This window comes from Globicephala melas, chromosome 1, assembly GCF_963455315.2.
Source record: "Globicephala melas chromosome 1, mGloMel1.2, whole genome shotgun sequence".
In the NCBI taxonomy this organism is placed as follows: Eukaryota; Metazoa; Chordata; class Mammalia; order Artiodactyla; family Delphinidae; genus Globicephala; species Globicephala melas.
In genome coordinates, this window is record NC_083314.1 from 33,499,734 (window position 1) to 33,519,711 (window position 19,978).

The following is a 19,978-nucleotide window of genomic DNA, read 5'->3' on the forward strand; positions in this document are numbered from 1 at the left end:
TTCGGCCCGTTGGCTACGGTTAGTCTACTTCTGTCGTACAGCCTCAAAAGGGTCCTGCCACTATGGGTGGCTTCCGTGGGGTTTTGAGAATAAGCTGCTGCCGTATGGGAGTTTGGGGCTAGAGACCACTCCTTCTCCTTCTGCCTTTTTGTTTAGATAGTGAGGATGCGCACTGAGTTAGAATCTACCTGTGTCTGAGGCGGGTGGAAATAAATGACTGACATGAGGTGGAGAAGAGAAGGACTGCCCAAGCTGCTGTCTGGGACAAGCTTGCGGTTTTGCTAGTAAAATTATAATAATAATAATACAATAATAGCAAAGGAGTCCCCCTCCCGCATTTGTGTTTATTGTATATTCACTGTAACAACATTAAAGGAGATGTAAAAGGAAAAAATAAAAAATACTGTGGCTTGATTTATGACCCAAGATGTGATCTATCCTGGAGAATGTTCTGTGCGCACTTGAGAAGAAAGTGTAATCTGCTGTTTTTGGATGGAATGTCCTATAAATATCAATTAAATCTATCTGGTCTATTCTGTCATTTAAAGCTTCTGTTTCCTTATTTATTTTCATTTTGGATGATCTGTCCATTGGTGTAAGTGAGGTGTTAAAGTCCCCCACTATTATTGTGTTTCTGTCGATTTCCTCTTTCATAGCTGTTAGCAGTTGCCTATGTATTGAGGTGCTCCTATGTTGGGTGCATATATATTTATAATCGCTATATATTCTTCTTGGATCGATCACCTGATCATTATGTAGTGTCCTTTCTTGTCTCTTGTAACATTCTTTATTTTAAAGTCTATTTTATCTGATATGAGTATTGCTACTCCAGCTTTCTTTTGATTTCCATTTGCATGGAATATCTTTTTCCATCCTCTCACTTTCAGTCTGTATGTGTCCCTAGGTCTGAAGTGGGTCTCTTGTAGACAGCATATAGATGGGTCTTGTTTTTATATCCATTCAGCAAGCCATTCAGCAATGCTCTTTTGGTTGGAGCATTTAATCCATTCACGTTTAACGTAATTATTGATATGTATGTTCCTATGACCATTTTCTTAATTGTTTTGGTTTGTTTTTGTAGGTCCTTTTCTTCTCTTGTGTTTCCCACTTAGAGAAGTTCCTTTAGCATTTGTTGTAGAGGTGGTTGGTGGTGCTGAATTCTCTTAGCTTTTGCTTGTCTGTAAAGCTTTTGATTTTTCCATCGAATCTGAATGAGATCCTTGCCAGGGAGAGTAATCTTGGCTGTAGGTTTTCCCTTTCATCACTTTAAGTATATCATGCCACTCCCTTCTGGCTTGTAGAGTTTCTGCTGGGAAATCAGCTGTTAACCCTCTGGGAGTTCCCTTGTATGTTATTTTGTCGTTTTTCCTTTGCTGCTTTCAATAATTTTTCTTTGTCTTTAATTTTTGCCAGTTTGATTACTATGTGTGTTGGCGTGTTTCTCTTTGGGTGTATCCTGTATGGGACTCTCTGCGCTTCCTGGACTTGAGTGGCTATTTCCTTTCCTATATTAGGGAAGTTTTTGACCATAATCTCTTCAAATATTTTCTCGGGTCCTTTCTCTCTCTCTTCTCCTTCTGGGACCCATATAATGTGAACGTTGTTGCGTTTAATGTTGTCCCAGAGGTCTCTTAGGCTGTCTTCATTTCTTTTCATTCTTTTTTCTTTATTCTGTTCCGCAGCAGTGAGTTCCACCATTCTGTCTTCCAGGTCACTTATCTGTTCTCCTCCATCAGATATTCTGCTATGGATTCTTTCTAGTGTATGTTTCATTTCAGTTATTGTATTGTTCATCTCTGTTTGTTTGTTCTTTAATTCTTCTAGGTCTTTGTTAAACATGTTTTGCATCTTCTTGATCTTTGCCTCCATTTTTTTTCCGAGGTCCTGGATCATCTTCACTATAATTATTCTGAATTCTTTTTCTGGAAGGTTGCCTATCTCCACTTCATTTAGTTGTTTTTCTGGGGTTTTATCTTGTTCCTTCATCTGGTACATAGCGCTCTGCCTTTTCATCTTGTTTATCTTTCTGTGAATGTGGTTTTTGTTCCACAGCCTGCAGGATTGTAGTTCTTCTTTCTTCTGCTCTGGCCTCTGGTGGATGAGGCTATCTAAGCAGCTTGTGCAGGTTTCCTAATGGGAGGGACTGGTGGTGGGTAGAGTTGGGTGTTGCTTGGTGGGCAGAGCTCAGTAAAACTTTAATCCACTTGACTGCTGGTAGGTGGGGCTCTGGGAGGGCTCACGCCAAGGAGTGCTTCCCAGAACTTCTGCTGCCAGTGTCCTTGTCCCTACAGTGAGCCACAGCCACTGCCTGCCTCTGCAGGAGACCCTCCAACACTAGCAGGTAGGTCTGGTTCAGTCTCCACTGGGTTCACTGCTCCTTCCCCTGGGTCCCAATGTGCACACTACTTTGTGTGTGCCCTCCAAGTGTGGAGTCTCTGTTTCTCCCAGTCCTGTTGAAGTTCTGCAATCAAATCCCACTGGCCTTCACAGTCTGATTCTCTAGGAATTCCTCCTCCAGTTGCTGGACCCCCAGGTTGGGAACCTGACGTGGGGCTCAGAGCCTTCACTCCAGTGGGTGGACTTCTGTGATATAAGTGTTCTCCAATCTGTGAGTCACCTACCCAGCAGTTATGGGATTTGTTTTTACTGTGATTGAGCTCCTCCTACCATCTCATTGTGGCTTCTCCTTTGTCTTTGGATGTGGGGTGTCTTTTTTGGTGAGTTCCAGTGTCTTCCTTTTGATGATTGTCCAGCAGCGAGTTGTTATTCTGCTGTTCTCTCAAGAGGGAGTGACAGCACATCCTTCTACTCCGCCATCTTGGTTCCAAATCCTAGCTCTGTTTTTAGAAAAGAACAAACTTCAGAAAGACCTGGGTTTGAATCCGACGCCATCACTTACTAGGAATGTCTTTACTCTCTCTGACATCAGTTTCCTCATTTGTAGAACGAAGTACTAGACGTGATGATCTTTTGGGTTCCTTCCAAACATGACTCTCCAAGAACCTACTGTGTGCATGATGATGATACAGAGTGCAAGTGACGATCTAAAATCGTTTCACGTGCTTAGAGAGCAGACCACTTCCTGAACACCTTCTCTTGCCTCGTCCTGTGCACCTTCTTGGTTGGTAGGCTCCTGCAGAAATCCAGATCAAAGACACCCTTTGACAGCCTGCCTAGAAGACAGGAGCTTCCCAAAGCCATAGTCAGTCACCCTACCCATGAGCCCAACACTTCATATGCTCTTAATGAGCCTGTGTTAGGAGAATGGTCCAGAGAGATGACTGAAGGCTGTGAGAAAGAGAGCTGCAAAGGTACAGGTGAGCTGAGGACATGGGTGGTCAGACTCTTCTGTGTGGCAAAGGCCCCTGACATTTGTTGACAAAAGGGGAGGGAGGCAGGTCCTCAATGGGACCTGATGGGAAGACAACAGCCATGCAGGTCCACATATTCATTTCCTGTCATCAGCAGGTGCTTGGTAAAACAGCATCACTGTCCTACAAAGAGCTGGTCTGGGAGAAGGAGTTGGGATTCTAGACCTGGCTCTGAGGCACTGATTGACTCCCAGCAAGTCATTCATCTCTCTGAGCCTCAATGACCCTGTCTTTATGCAACCAGGTTCTTTCAGGCCTCACCGCTCTGGAGATATAACCAGAATGTGAATCACAGTAATGGTTGCAGACACTAAGGCTCTAGGGTTCGCTGGGGAAAGTACTGGAGTCTTAGTCTCCAAATACTCCTAGTTCAAAGGCTTCTTGGTCCAAGAAAAAAGCGGCCTCCTCTTCTTTTATACCTGTGGCATCCGCCCTCTGTCCTCTATCATTCTCCACTCTCTTGCCCACTATATCTCTTGTGAACCTCCTGTAACCAGAAGCTCTGGTCCCAGCAGTGTGCAGGTAAGTGTTTAAGCCCAGCTTTGTGGTGAGGGGAACGCCTAATTTATAGGGTTTGCCATGTGTCAAGTTGTAAACACTCTCACCGAAACTAATTTCAAGATACCAAATGTGACATCATTGAATGCAAAGGCAGGAAGAGCTGTGCAGAAGCACACCATTCTACAGTATTTTCACCATGCAGATACAAAAGACATAAATAACTTCAAAAGCAGAGATAGTAATAAAATGTTGTAAAATAATCAGGAAGTGATGAATTTTGAGTATTTATTACCTTTTCTTTTATAATTTATTTGATTGTAACTTTATGTAATTTGCTTTTTAGTAATGGGTGTGTTTTAACAACTGTCTCATAAAATTTCTGAAAAATGCATGGTCCTCCCCATTCTGTTCTTCTCAGAGGTACGTTGAGATTTGCAGAGGTACATAGTTGAGGCCCTGGCTGCGGAAGCCTTGTGGGTGAAATAGGGGCATTTATTTCTGCATGACTGTTTTGTCTCCCTTCTTCAACTTCAGTTTCCCCATCTGTCGTATAAAATATTCCTTCCAGATTCTCCTCCCTTTGTTAAGATGGTATTGAGAGAAATGAGGTCCAGTAATAGTAACACCCTGCGTCTCATGGAACCTTACAGTTTACTAAGCCCAAAGCGCGTGTTAATTCTCACAGCAATTCTGTGAAGTGAGGTAGATGGAGAAGTGAAGTTAGTGGATGGACCATTTCACACCGGATCAGCAAACTTCTTCTGCAGAGGGTTAGAAAGTAAATATTTTAGGCTGCGTAGGCCATATGGTGTCTACCGCAACTGATTCTGCTCTTGTAGTTGAAAGCAGCCATAGACAATGTGTAAAAAAAAACAAGAGCAGCTCTGTTCCAGTAAACTTTACTTATGGACAATGAAGTTTGAATTTCATATAATTTTCACATGTCAAATTATTCTTCTTTTGATTTTTTCTAACCATTTAAAGATATAAAGATAATTCTTAACTCTCAGGCCATATAAAAACAAGTCATACGCAAAATTTGAACTGCAGGCAATAGTTTATCATCCTTAACAGAGGAGGAAATTAAGCTTTGAAGAGAACGTGACTAGTTCAAGTTGATATAAATGGGAAGAGCTGGGACTGGCTGGGATCCAACTCTGCTGAGCTTTCCACTAAACCAATCGGCCATCCAAAGGAGCCGCTCTTGTTCTTTAATACATTCACCTGTGGGTGAATTTTCCACTGTGGGAGTCTCTGTAATCCCCGGGGGATTGTGAGTCATCTTCCCTTACTGTCCATTTCTGACTCTTTAACTGTAGTGGGCTGTCCTACGCATCAAAGTCAATCAGAAGAGGTTTTTGGACAATGTATACTTACAAGCAATTTGTAACCTGCTCCCCTTCTGTTAAGGCAGAAAATAAAGAACCACTGTTACAAATGTTGATTTTATGACTCTGTCCTATTTTCTCCCAGGTATACTAAATTTTCACAAAGCAGGGACTACCTATCCCTTCATTATTCTGTATTCTCAAGTGTGTAGTCCAGGACTCTTCCTGTAGGAAAAACTTGGTGACTAATGACAACGCTCCCTCGAGCCACAGTGATGTGTGACAAGAGGTGGTGTGACTTACCTGTGTGATTTCTTCTCCCACCAATATATTATAGCAAAAATTTTAAACATTCAGAAGGTTTTTTTTTTTTTTTTTTTTTTGGCCACGTTGGGTCTTCGTTGCTGCGCGCAGGCTTTCTCTAGCTGGGCAAGCAGGGGCTACTCTTCGGTGAGGTTCACGGGCTTCTCATTACGGTGGCTTCTCTTGTTGCTGAGCATGGGCTCTAGGCGCGCGGGCTTCAGTAGTTGTGGCTCACGGGCTTAGTTGCTACGCGGCATGTGGGATCTTCCCGGACCAGGGATTGAACCCATATCCCCTGCATTGGCAGGCAGATTCTTAACCACTGTGCCACCAGAGAAGTCCCTAGAAGAATTTAAAGAACTGCGTAGTGAACACCCACCGCCTAGATTCTATAACTAGCATTTTACTATATTTGTTTTATTACACATCTGTCTATCCATCAGTCCATTCTTTATGCTTTTAACACATTTCAGTGTAAGTGGCATACATCAGTACACTTAACTTTTAAACATTTTAGCATCTTATTAACTAGAGTTCAGTATTTGTTTATGCTTATAAATTTATCTATCTATTTATTTATTCTTGGTCTGGTATACATTCGAGAGGCTCTAGAAACTGCCTGCAGAAAATAGCTCCCCACTACACTGATCCCTGAAGACTTTACTTGGGCATTTCTTTCTTTGACTTTTCCAGGGCTTTGCTAATGCAAATGCCTTTGGTGAAGAGAACTCATCTCTACCCAGCAGCAGCTGGAGTAGTAGAAATAGAATTTGGCCAGGCCAGGGTTTGAATCCCTACTCCATCACTTAATAGTTGCGTGTCCTTGGACAAAAAGCACTTTTGTAATCTCTTTGAGCCTCTTCATATGTAAAATGTGGTTAATAATAACTACCCTGAGATAATAATAGTGAGGATCAAAAACTGTGTTTGTGAAATACCTGACAAATGATAGTGTGGTAGGACAACCAGATCGAGAAACGAATCGTGCCTCTATTTTCCTGTCTATAGGCATGTCACAAAAGAGTGAGAACTGTTTCCAGCTTCACCCCAGTTCCACTCCAGGGAGATCATCCACGCTTTGAGTACTAAGGTTTAGGTTCTTCTTAACCCCTTGGGTGGACAGGACTGCTTCCTTGTGTCTCCACTCTAAAATATGAAGCGAAAGAAATTCTAACTTACCAAAGCTGTGGCTGGAAAGAGTTGGCTCCACAGGAGGCTGCTGCTTGGACTGGAGCTGGTGGGAGTGGTTTGAACCCCAAGGGAGAGTGAGGAGGAGTGAGGGAGTGGCAGGCTCTGTGCGTGGGGGAGACCTGCCCTCCACACCCACACAGCGACCCAGGACCCAGCTGAACCTCTTATAGGGTCTGGAGGACTATGGCCAAGTTGGCACGGAGAGACTAGCCCCTAGGGGCAGCCCTCACTCCCTTGAAGGGACCCTACAGGTTTGGACTATGGGCAGAAGACTTTCCCCAAGCTTTCCAAATTGAGTAAGGATCCTGAACACTCAGACCACCTTACAGAGGGGAAGCATAGTGGAATGTGCCTCCAGCTAGCTAGGCAGAATCTCACAGTCATATTTCATTTAGAAAATTAACAATCCATCCTTGCAGTTTCTTTCCTTCTTTTTCCTTCCAAAAGTCTGTGTCTTGAGAGACGTGCCAATGGCAAGTTGTTACATGGCAGAAACGGAGTTAGGGACTCTGGAGAGATTCTTTCCTTCTGGCAGAGACAGACCTGAGAGACACTGAGAAGAGCGATCTGGCTCAGGAGTACTCAGCCCCCCATCTGTGGGGAGGAAGAGAGACTGAGGAAAGGGTAGAGGGAGCCGAGGGGAGCAAGACAGAAGGCTGGCATCTGGACTCCCCTAACCTTCTATCCCAGAGCCAGACAGGCTCTTCTGCTCCCACTTATGTCCCAAGCTGCTTCTTCCTGTAGCTTGTCTGCTGGAGAGTAAAAAACAAATGGAACGTGCAAAAAAATTCAGCAGAAATAATTACAGGTTACTACAAATCAATTGGTGAATAGGGAATAGCTGCAGGCAGGTAGCCCAGTCAGGGTTCTTCAGCTTAACACCCGGCCCTCCCATGGCACCTCCAGCGTTAGTCTCCGGGGCGTGAGACCAGAGAGTCCTGGATGTGATGCCCGAGGATCTGGGTGTGGGTCCCAGGCCCCCCCTGACCAGCTGTGTGAAGCCAGGCAATCCACTCCATCCCTCCTCGTCTTGGTTTCATCACCTAGACTGAGATCCAAATTACATGTACTACTATTATCTGTCACGGCTTGTTGAGGGAGATGAATCTCAAGGGATGTAGTAGATGCAAAAGTGCTTCAGATGATCTCCTGAATCCATCCACTCGTCTCCATCTCTATCAGTGGCTCCTTGAACTTACTCCCACCGTCTCTCATCCAGCCTGCTGCAATGGCCCTACTGACTGGCCTGTATCCACTCTAGCCCCATTTCTAATCTCTTCAGTAGGCTTGCAGCCAGCTTGATTCTCTACGATCCAAAGTCTGACCATGTACCCAGGGTTGTCTAGTCCCTGAGGACTGAAGGGAACGTGGGACCGAGGGTTGCGGTGCTAAAGGTAGTTTGGATTAAGAGAGAGAGAGAGTGCTGGCGAGGAGGGCAGAAACGAGGTGGTACAGCTCAACAGCATTCATGGCGTGTTCTCTGGCGTGGTGAGGGGATGTGAGGGGTCTGTTACAGTGTCCCGTCCTCGTGTTGCTTAACAACTATGGGTTTGCAAATGTGAAACAAATGGAGTGCAAAGTTGTGTACTCCTAATTATAAAATATTTCCATTTGCTGCAGAAGCCCCAGGAAGCTCATGGTAAGGACTGGAATTAAGACGAGACCTTGAAGAGCTGGATTACGGCAAAGAGGGAAGGATGGGCTTCTGGAGAGGGGATCAGATTGGGCTATCCTTGGTCGGCTGGGGATAGCGGTGTGGGGACCGAGTAGTGGGGAGAAGGGGCCCAGCACTAGGAAGCTGACTGGACTCCGTGGGGCGGCTGGCTGGGTAGTAGAGTCAGGTGAAGCAGGACTTCAAAGTCTAGCCTGAGGCGATGAGATCTAATTTAGACTAAATGTGGATAACCTGATGAATTATAGATTTGCTTAATGGATAATTTCATAGCTCAGAAGTGGAGGAAGCAAGGGAGAAATTCACTGCTCTGGACTTAACTCTAACCAGCCTCAGGGAACACTTGCTGGCCATCAAGTGACCGAGCCTAGGGAAAGTGACTGTCAGCCTGGAGTGGTCACAGGAGGGAGGGCACCGTGGCTCAGCAGGCATCGGTGCTAAGCTTGAGGGAAGTGAATCTGAAAATCCCTGCTTGGGAAAACAGAGGGGTCAGTCCCTTGGCCAGAGACTCAGGAACAGTGGCAACAGTGGTGGTGTGGGGAGGGGTGGCTGAGTTCACAGAAGATACGGGCTCTGAAGATGGAAATCTGCAATTGGCCACAAATAATTCTAAAGAGAGAAGGCATGGGCTCGTCCTCACCCCGCCCCCCACATACACACTTGTTCTCTGCTCCTGTGTCTGTCATTAGGCATTCAGGCGGTTAATTCTCCCAGACACCCCGCTGAGAGTACCAGGAGGCTTGCACAGTGGAACTGGAATGGTGTCGCAAGGCTCGTTACAGAATCCCTGAGGGAGGCGATAAAGAAGGGGTTTCTCCTCTCTTGGCCTCTCCAGGTGGCCCTGTGCCTCTCGCCTCAACTCCGACCCACCCTGGCAGGCTGAGTCCCTTGCCCCGACTCCCAGTCCTCCTCGGACTCCGTCCCCTGCCTCTGGCCATGCCTACGCTCTCCGGGTCCGCCTCCAGCTTCCTGATCTGAGACAGGTCCTTGCCCTGTGCTCTTTGGAAGAGAAGAGGGCAGGAGCTGAGGTGGTCAGGAAGTGGAGCCCAGGGACTCCAAAGCCAATCATGCCACCTCCCCCCAGAGTTAGCCCAAAACAGCATAGAGGGAAGTAGGGGCAGCATTCCACGCCCCCCTCCACCATCACAAGGGGGCTTCTTGCCACCGCAGGGCAGCACCTGGTGCAGGGCAGGCACATCAGGTTGAAGGAGCAGTGGATGTTTGAAGCACTTACCAGGCGCTGGCCCTGTGCCGTCACTCCAGGCACTTGGGATGGATTAGTGAACCGAAGTGGTGAGAATTCCCGCACCAGTCAGGCTTCCATTCTAGGGAGGGGAGAAGGGCAGGGGCAGCACACCTAACAAACGAGTGCATTGGGTGCTACATTAGAGGGTGATAAGTGTTACGGGGAACACAGAGAGGAGTATAATGGGATAGGGAATGGGGAGGGTGTTTTAAACAGGGCGGTCAGGCCGGACCTCATTGGGAAGGTGACATTTAAGCAAAAACTTGAAGAGGTGAAGGAGAATCGCAGGCAGTGGAAACAACTAGAGCAAACAGCTAGGAAGGAGAATCGCAGGCAGTGGAAACAACCCTGAGGTGGGAGGGGCTTGGCCTGCTGGAGAAACAGCAGGAAGCAGAGAGGGTGGCCAGACGTGTGGACTGCTACACAAATGAACAACTGAATTCAGGCCTTAGAACAAATGTTACCTACCTCCGAGGTCCTCCTTGAACTCTACACAAAACAGCACCCCGGCTCTACCCCTTCACCCTGCTCTGTTGTCTTCATTACCCCCACTATCATGAGACATGTTACATATTTACTTGCATTGTCTGCCTCCCTGAGAGTCGATATAAGCTTCATGAAGGCAGGGACGTTACCTGTGTCTGCTCTCTCCCCAGGGTCTGGGTCATAGTCAGTGCTCCATTAGCACGTGCCAAATGTCAGAACTGCTTGTGAGTGTGATGCCTTCCACCCCAGAGGCTGCAGAGGAGCCTCACAAGGTAGTTTTTTATTCCCTGAACTGCAGGGAACGTTCTGACCCACCATGACTCTCGTCATCCTGAGGGGAAGTCCATAGCAGTACCACAGGGCTCTTTCACTGGCCTTGATCAGCTGAGGGCCGTGCAGGCAGAGTCTCCTGTAAGCATTGTCCTAAGACCTTCCTCGCAGGCAGGCAAGTATTTTGCTTTCCTTTATTCACCAAATATTTGTTGGGCAGCTACTATATGCCAAGCACAGAGGAGCAGTTGGAATGATGCCACCCTAGCCCTTTGCAGGACCCCTCGGGCCAGCCTTCGTTGGGCAGATGGGTGGAGTACGCCAGGTGCATGCCAGGCCCTGGGAATGCAAAGATGAACAGCACAGTAGTATCTGCATTAACCAGGCTGCTGACAATCTAGTAGATGTGAAAGACATGTAAACAACTATCTCACAGTGATAAGTACAATGACTATGTATACAGAGAACAAACTGAGAGTGAGTGTTGTGTCACCTTGCGGTCTGGTTTGAAGTACCCCCTCCCCCCCAATCCTTTTCCTGCTGAGCCTGGAAAGAGGAATTCACATGTATGGGTTAAGCATTGTGCTCCCCTGGTGGCCTGGACATAATTAATATTCCTGAGAGAGTAACTAACACATGATGCAATTTAGGCGATCACCTTCTGATGTATGAGGACACCAGATGCCGTGTGAGGGGGCTGATGGAGAGAAAGGAGGGGCTGAGGGACCCTCCTCTCCCAGCTCTCTGTCCCCTCTCTTTCAGTGGTCTCCATTTTTAGGTGCCAAGGCTTTCAGGCTGTCTGGGGGGTTCTCTAATCCTAGAGGGAAAGATTTGATAAACATGTTAATTAACACATTTACTCTAATAGGCTCATGATCTGGGATCTCCTCACAGCTCTGCTTTCTTTTCTCCCTTGTTGCATCCACTGGGGCAATTAAAATTTCCATCTCCATGCAGCTGGATGTGGCTTCCTGAACCCCTTCCTCACCCCCTGTCTCTGAGGCCAGCCCTTACCATCCATGTCCTTGCTGTGGATAGGGCCTGATGAATATGTGGTTTCTTGATTTTTAGCGTGAATTGGAGAAAGACTCCTATAACTACCTTTGTGGACAAGCTAGAGGAATAAGTTGGATGATAGCATATTAGATAGAGATCTTTTTGGTTCAGTAGCCAAAAAGTATTGATTATTATCATCACAGAGATAAACAACAGGGCTTTTTCACTGGTTTTGACTTTTTCAAGATTTTAATCAGTGGCTTGGATAAAGACTGAATAGCACAAAGGTTAGAGGAAAACATAACACAAAAGTCAGTAAGCTCAGATATGTAAAGACCCGATGAGGAGGGACAAACCAGATTGTCTGCTGGATGACCCTTGCGCAGCCCAGTGGAACGCTGGCTCTGTAGGAGGGCTTCAAGAACTTGGGTTGGAGCCAATGCTGATATGCAAACTTCTCACACCACTCATTGGGGAATAGGATATTTCTCATGCCAACAAGGTTGTAACCCATATTGCAAAGCTCAGGATCTATCCCCTCTGACCTTCATCATGAATATGCAAGGCAGTGGGGCACCAGGTTCCCTCTCTTGGATCACAAACACACACACACGGCACTCCAAGTCATGGTCGGCCTAAGCATGCCTCTCCTTGAGATGACAGGTGTCTGGGAGGACAGTGTCCATCCTGCCAGCCACATGCCTGAGCACCTCTACTTTGAGTCTACATTGTATGTCATTTATACAGTGTTTATCCTTGCTCCTTACTCCACAGATGAGTCAAAACAAGATATTTTTTAGAAAAATATAATGCTATATAGATAAATACGCTGCGTGTAGGCTAAAAAATCAATTATATAAGTCTGTGGTGGAGACTTGCCATCATAGCTTGAGAGAAACCAATGAGTTTAGCGGACTCAGAATGAGTAAGGGGAGTGATATGTGGTCTGTGGCTTGATCCAGATTTCAGGAGAGGACCTTGCCCACCCCTGGACAACTATGCCTAGTGCTGCCCACTCTAGTCCCAAGGAGAAGCCAGGCTAACAGCTGCTGCGGATGTACAGACAGAGTACTTACAAGGCTAGTGGAGCAGCCAGAGAACCAGACTGGAGCAGACTAACTGTTTGAGGCTGACAAATTTAGAGTAAGGCTAGCCCAGGCTCATGTCCAGGATTCTAAAGCAGAAGGGAAGGTCGAGAGAGACAGGGAATGGACCTGGATGACTATGAGAGGACCGAGGGAGAAGCCAAAGCACACCATACTGGGGCAAAAAGGAGCAAGTGGTTAGGGGGCTGAGTCAGTCACTGAGGAGGGAAGCTGATGTGGGCTGAAGAAAAGGAAGAGAAGGGTGGAATGTTGCAGCCGAGGAGCTTCTCTGGAAAGGGTGGTTTCTTTGAGGAAACTCCAGTACAACTATCTTCCTTATTTTAAAAACTATTTATTCTTTTTTTAAAAAATCAAAGTAATGCATGGGTACCGTTTTTTTAAAAATTCAATAGTACCACTAACTCTACAGTGAAAAAATTGCAATCCTTTCCCCCTACTTTTTTGAATTCCTGCTTCCTAGAAAAAACTGCTTTTGACTCTCTTCTCTGTTTCTTTTGTTTTCCCCCAACCCCTTATTTCTAAATAGCAGGATTATACTGCTATCTCTTGGTTTTTCAGTTTTAGCTTTTTTGGATCCTACACCAACCTTTCCTGCACTCCTGCCCCACTCACAATCAATTCTTCCCATCCTCCATTATAGTACTCTCACCTTGTGGGTGAAATCAGTGTTCAGTGTTGATGGGTTATGGTTATGGAAATGTAATTCGCTGCTTATCTGGGGAATACAATAAAACGATTTTACTTTTTGGACAACTTTATGTTTTGCTGGAGTTAATAGTTGCCTCATTGTTTGCCTGCTTGCTTAGTTTTCCATGTACTTATCACAAATTCATTTCAAATTCTCTGGCCAAACAATAAAAATCATCTCAATATGTGCAAACATATTAAGTAGTCTTTTTTTTCCCTCAAAGATTTCTCTCCTATACTTTTTTTTTGTTTTGTTTTTGTTTTTTGTTTTTTTTCAGATCTGTAAGTTTATTTGCTCAATGTACGACAGCTACATAATGACTCACATTCATGATATTCCATCACTGAGGAAAACTGCTAAGAATGGTCCGTGTGTGAAATAATTCCTTAGAGAAACACGGAGTTGGAAAAATAATCACTGATTAGACCTTAAAAATAGTTCACTGCATAACATGACAAAAAGCACAAAGGCTCATTCAGAGAACATATTCGTTGTTCTCCTACACTGTAATAGTTATAATTTCACCATGACAAACACCAGACATTAAGATTAAGCTAACACTGGTGTTTCTTTTGCTTCCCCCCCACCCTTAAAAACAAAATATATAACTGCATGTCACTATAGCAACATCCAAAACAGATCAATTTGTTATGATCACTATTTGGTAGAGCAAACTTTACCCCCAAAAGGAAAAATTAAATTTAAAAAACTTTAAAAAATTTGAAGACTTAATTTTTTTTGTCATAGGAATACATAACACCTACAGTATAAGTTACTAAATTTCAAGCTACTGTACAGAAATACAACACTAGCATGCACAATATTGTATCAATAGAGTAATGGAGGAGTAATCATTTCACTGGAGAGACAGCATCATAGGCAAGTGCATTTCTTTAAAAATAAAGAAAAGAAAATAAACCATTCAAGCTGCTTAAATATCAAGTCTCCCATTCCCTCCTTCATTTTTAGCCCTCAGACATGGTTTTATCTTGCATTATTCTAAAAAGCAGCCAGAGCCAAAGCTAAAATTTAAAAGAAAAATAGGTTTTGTAATTCCAGTAAATCATTTCCAAATGCTACAAGGAAGGACACAGCACTGCTCACTGGACATGAAGATAAATTAAGGAAAACCCCACCAACCCCCCCACCCCACCCCCGCAAATCTGTTCCCATCCGTGGCATTGACCTTAGGCCCCTGTTAGGGCACAGAAGCTATAAAGCTCTCTTCTGTTAGTTCTTCCGGTAGGTTTGGTTAGTTGGGACTTCCGCTCTAGCATATGGAGGGGGCCTTCTAAGGAAAGTCATGCTGGGTAACTGTGCCACATTACAGAGCATCGTCACACTCTTCTATCTTCACTGTCACCTGGATCCTGGTCAACACGTGCATTTCACAACTGGAAGCTCCATTTTCATTTTAGCAAAAGCAACTGTCAGGTTTTCCTCAATTACTACTCATTCCTCTCCCTGCCTAAATAAAACAAACAAACAAGTCTGGCGTCATTACCTATCTCAGCAGTTCACAGTTACTGACTTTATAAAAAAGGCTGAATGCACATGCAACAGGTCGTGTGTTAAGACTTATCCAAAATGAGAACCAAGGACCTAAGGCTAACTGAAACAAACTTGTGGAAATAGCATCGTGGTTTCCTTCAATTCTAAAACGTGTACAGATGGCACAAATGAATTTCCAACTTCTATGCTTTCATTAAAAAGAAAAAAATACATAGAAAAAGTTTTGGTCAAATAGGAGTTAAGTATTTATTATCTGATAATGATTTTAGTTTATTTTCCTACAATGATTATTTGGGGAAGGAGTGTTTTCAGGGAGGAAAAACTGACACACGAGGCTCCCGAAACTGGACAGAATGTTTACGAATAGAGCTCTTCCTTTAGGATTTTTCTACCAGTAAGCTCCTAGCACCTGAATTTTCACACACTGCACCACAAACTTTCTCAAAACGACCGCCAACTTCTACAACCCAACAGCTTTTCAACCCACCCGAGTGCATGCCCTGGGCACAAGGTACAGTAGGGAAGACTCAAGTGAGGAGTGAGACAGCAGTGCAGTCCCTGAGGAAGAAGCTATGGCGGCTGAAAAAAATCAGGATTTCTCTGGAAATATCAGCACAGTAAATGACATACAGACCTGAATTTTCTCTATTTTTGTGGTGTTTAACGTTTCTATTAAAGTGATTAATCATTTTTGTGGTGGATTTAAGTTAAGAAGAAAGAAGGACAAAAATCCCACAGCCATCTGCCAAGCACCTATTCAACAAAACCTAAAGTAGCTTTGATTCTCCTCAGGCAAGCCTTTTGGCCTAGGAGACAGATAACAGCAAAACCAACCTGGATGAGGCTGAATAAGGATGTAAAAGCCAAAATAAGAAAAACACACAATCACAATGGCTTGATGTCACATATGGCTGTAATGTAGAAATACTGTAAACTGCAATTTAGTGTTAATACTGTCAACTAATCAGAAACTTCTGAAAACTGGCAAGGCCTAAACCACAAGGATAAATATACCTTATGTTCTAAGTCTATCAGCTTGGGATTTTAACTATTCCATGTCTGGTAGAGTACACCCTGAAAAACAAAATGCACAGCTAAAACAGATGAGCTAGAAAGTACCCAGAACTTAAAAGACAAGAGCACATGTACATAAAAATCCTTACTGGAACCACAGAACTTATTGAATGAGGGCTATTCCGTTTAAGTTTTCTTTTCATCTTAAAACCCTATTTTCTAGCAATAAGTTAAATTAAGGACAGCTCCACTTGCATTAATCTACAGAACAGTCCATATGCCAGTGTGAGGCTGCTATTCCAATACCAGCACAGCTAGCCTGACTTTCCACTAGTGGTATTTTGGCAAAAATGTCAAAGAGGCGATCAAAGACAGGACAGGTCGTGGGTTTCTCCCTAGGAAGGTCATCGCTCCCTTTCCCTCCCCCACCCGACCCCCAACTCATGGGAAAAAAATAAAGACTGCAGTAGTAGCATCAGCGTGTGCTGCCAGTCCACCTGGGGGCCTTAATTGTTGCCTTCTCCACCGTCGTCGTCTTGCTGATCTCTTGTCCAGAGCGTGAGGTTGTCTCGGAGGAGCTGCATGATGAGCGTGGAGTCCTTGTAGGAGTCCTCGTTGAGAGTGTCGAGCTCAGCAATGGCGTCATCAAAAGCGGTCTTGGCCAAGTGGCAGGCTTGCTCTGGGGCGTTCTGGATCTCATAGTAGAAAACGGAGTAGTTAAGGGCCAGGCCTAACCTAATGGGGTGAGTGGGCTGCATGTGCTCCTTGCTAATCTCATGGGCTTCGCTGTAGGCCTTCTCAGATGACTCCACGACGGTCGCCCTCTTCTCTCCAGTGGCGACTTCGGCCAGGTAGCGGTAATAGTCTCCTTTCATCTTCAGATAAAACACTTTGCTCTCATACTGGGTCTCACTGCAATTTTTGATCAGGTAGTTATCCAGCAGGCTCAGCACATCCTGACATACGGCCTCCAATTCCTTCTCTATTTTTTCACGGTAAGCACGGACCATCTCTATCTTCTTCTCATTACCATCTGCAGATGTCTTCTGCTCAATGGTACTGATGACCCTCCAGGAAGAACGGCGTGCCCCAACTACATTCTTGTAGGCCACAGAGAGAAGGTTTCTTTCTTCATTGGACAGTGGCTCATTCAGCTCTGTCACGTTCTTCATGGCCGCGGCCATGTCGTCGTAGCGCTCCGCCTGCTCCGCCAGCCGGGCTTTCTGCACCAGTTGCTCGCGGTCCACCATCTTCACGGGCTGGGTCGGGCCGGGCGAGGAGACCAGGGCGGCCTGAAGGGCTCGGAGGGCGGCTGCGGGCGCGGCTGGAGCCCGTGTGCCGGAAGGACCGACCCACGAAGCGAGGGGCTGAGGCGACGGCGCGAAGGCTGCGGCTCGAGCTGCGACCGCGGGACCGGGCGCGAGGTGGCTGCGGCTGCTGTGCGTGCCGCGGGCGGACCTCTCCTATACTTTTTTCTTTCTGTTAGATCTAACTTGTAACTGTTGAAGCTTGCTGCACAACTGTTATCACGAGCACCCCTTCATCATTAACCTGAGAATTTCTTTTCCTCTCTCTTGGGCTAAATTTCTTATTTTCTGAATTCCATATTTTTCTCTTTCTAAGGTTATTTACTCTTTTTGGCAGAATACATCTGCAAGTAGCTTCTTGTGAAAGATAAATGGGAAATTAATTTTTGAAGCCTTGAAAATGTCTGAAAATGTCTATGTATTTTTTACAGATTTACTGAGATATATTTCACATACCATAAAACTCACCCACCTAAAGTGTACAATTCAATGGCTTTTAGTAGTATTCACAGTAGTATGAACACCACAATTTAATGTTAGAACATTTTCAACACCCCCAAAAAGAAACCCTGTCCACATTAGCAATCATTCACTATTTCTGCTCACCTTACTTCCCCAAACTCCCTGCCTCAACCCCAGACAGCCACTAATTTACCTTCTGTCCTTATGAGTTTGCCAATTCTGGACATTTCACCGTATAATATGTGGTCTTTTGTGACTAACTTTACTCAATCTTTTCAAGGTTCACCCATGTTGTGGCATGTATCAGTACCTCATTCTTTTTCATTGCTAAATAATGATTCTGGCATATGAATATACCACGCTTTGTTTGTTCATTCATCAGTTGATGTATACGTGGGTTGCTTCCACTTTTCGGTTATTTTGAATAATGCTATGCTGGACATTAATGTATAAGTTTTTTGTGTGGACCTACGTTTCATTTCTGGGGTATATACCTAGGAGTGGAATTGCTAGGTTCCATAACTCTATGTTTAGCATTTTGAGCAACTGTCAAACAGTTTTCCAAAGTGACAACCATTTTACATTCCCACCAGCAATGTATGAATGTTCCAATTTCCCCATATCCTCACAAATACTTGTTCTCTTTTTTATTTTAGCCATTCCAGTGAGTGTGAAGTGATTGGCTTTACATTTCCCTAAGAATGATGTTGAGCATATTTTCATGTTTATTTACCACTTGTATATCTTCTTTGGAGAAATGTCTATTCAAATCCTTTGCCAACTTTTAAATTGTACAATTTGTGTTTTTATTGTTGTAAGAGTTCTCTATGTAGCCTGGATATATGTATTGTTCTATGGGTTATCTTTTCACTTTCTTGCTAGTGCCCTTTGATACACAAAGGTTTTCAAATTCGATAAATTCTAATTTATCTATTTTTCCTTTTGTCACTTGTTTTTAGTGTTGTATCTAAGAAACCACTGCGTAATCAAAGACCACAAATATTTACTCCTATGCTTTCTTCTAGGAGGTTTATAGTTTTAGCACTTACATTTGGGTCTGTGGTCCGTTTTGAGTTAATGTTTGCATATGGTGTGAAGCAGGGGTCTAACTTCAGTCTTTTGCTTATGGATATCTAGTTTTCACTGACCATTTGTTGAAATAAAAAAATCTATTCTTTCCCTCGTTGAATTGTCTTGGCACCCTTGTTAAAAATCAGTTGACTATATACTTGAGGGTTTGTTTCTGGACTCTCAATTCTATTCCATTGATCTATATGTCAATTCTTATGCCAGTACTACATTGTCTTAATTACTGTAGCTTTGTAGTCAGTTTTTTTTTTTTTCTTTTTTGTAGTCAGTTTTAAATTGGTAAGTATAAGTCCTCCAACTTGCTCTTCTTCTTCACCATTGTTTTGGCTATTCTGGATCTCTTGCCTTTCCATATGAATTTACAATCAGCTTGTCATTTTTTGCAAAAAGAATCTAGAACTTTGATAGTTATTGCATTGAATCTGTAGATCAATTTAGGGACTATTTACCATCATGACAATGTTAATTCTTCCAATCTATAAACATGGGATCCCCTTCCATTTATTTGAATCTTTAATTTATTTTTAAAATGTCTTGTAGTTTTCAGTGTACAAGTCTTGCAGTTCTTTTGTTAAATTTATTCCTAGGCATTTTCTTATTTTCACTGTGATTATAAATGGAATTGTTTCCTTAATGCCTCAATTAATTAATTTTTATATTGTTCATTGTTAGTGTATGGAAAGATAATTAAATTTTTAATACATTGATCTTGCATCCTGCCACATTGATGAATTCATTTATTAAATCTACTAGTTTTTAGAGGATTTCTTAGGATTTTCTATATACAAGGTGTTGTCATCTGCTAATAGTTTTATTTCTTCCTAAGTGGATAACTTTAGTTTTTTTATTAACTAATTGACCTAGTTAGCCCTTCCTGTTTAATGTTGAAAAGAAATGATGAGACCAGACTTCCTTGTCTTGTTCCTGATCTTAGGATGAAAGCATCCAGTCTTCCACCATTAATTATGATCTAGCTGGGGGTTTTTCATAGATGCCTATTATCCGATTAAGGAACTTCCCTTCTATTCCTAGGTTGTTAAGTGTTTTTATCATGAAAGAATGTTGAATTTGTCAAATGCTTTTTCTTTGTCTATTGAGATGATCGTGTGGTTATTATTATCCTTTATTCTATTAATAAGGTGTATTACATCGATTGATTTTAGTAGGTTAAATCAACCTTGCATTCCTGGGACAAATTTCATTTGGTCACAGTGTATAATCCTTTTTTATGTTGCTGAATTTGGTTTGCTAGTATTTGTTGAGTATTTTTGCATTTATATTCATAACAGATAGTCTGTAGTATTGTAGATGGTCTGTAGTATTCCTGTGATAATATTAGTTTTGGTATCAGAGTAATACTTATCTCATAGAATAAGTTGGGACGTGAGTTTTATATATTCTTAAACTTTAATAGTTTAATTGGATTGAAAGAAATT

The 19,978-nt window shown here is 43.6% G+C and overlaps 1 protein-coding gene across 1 annotated transcript; it reads right to left on the bottom strand.

The window, feature by feature from the left end:
* Positions 1-13,438: 13,438 nt before the first annotated feature.
* Positions 13,439-17,136, bottom strand: LOC115861736 (14-3-3 protein gamma-like). The gene has a single exon (XM_030872755.2). It carries the CDS (start codon positions 16,932-16,934, stop codon positions 16,191-16,193), a length of 744 nt encoding a protein of 247 aa, XP_030728615.1. The 5' UTR covers positions 16,935-17,136; the 3' UTR covers positions 13,439-16,190.
* Between the last annotated feature and the right edge of the window lie 2,842 nt (positions 17,137-19,978).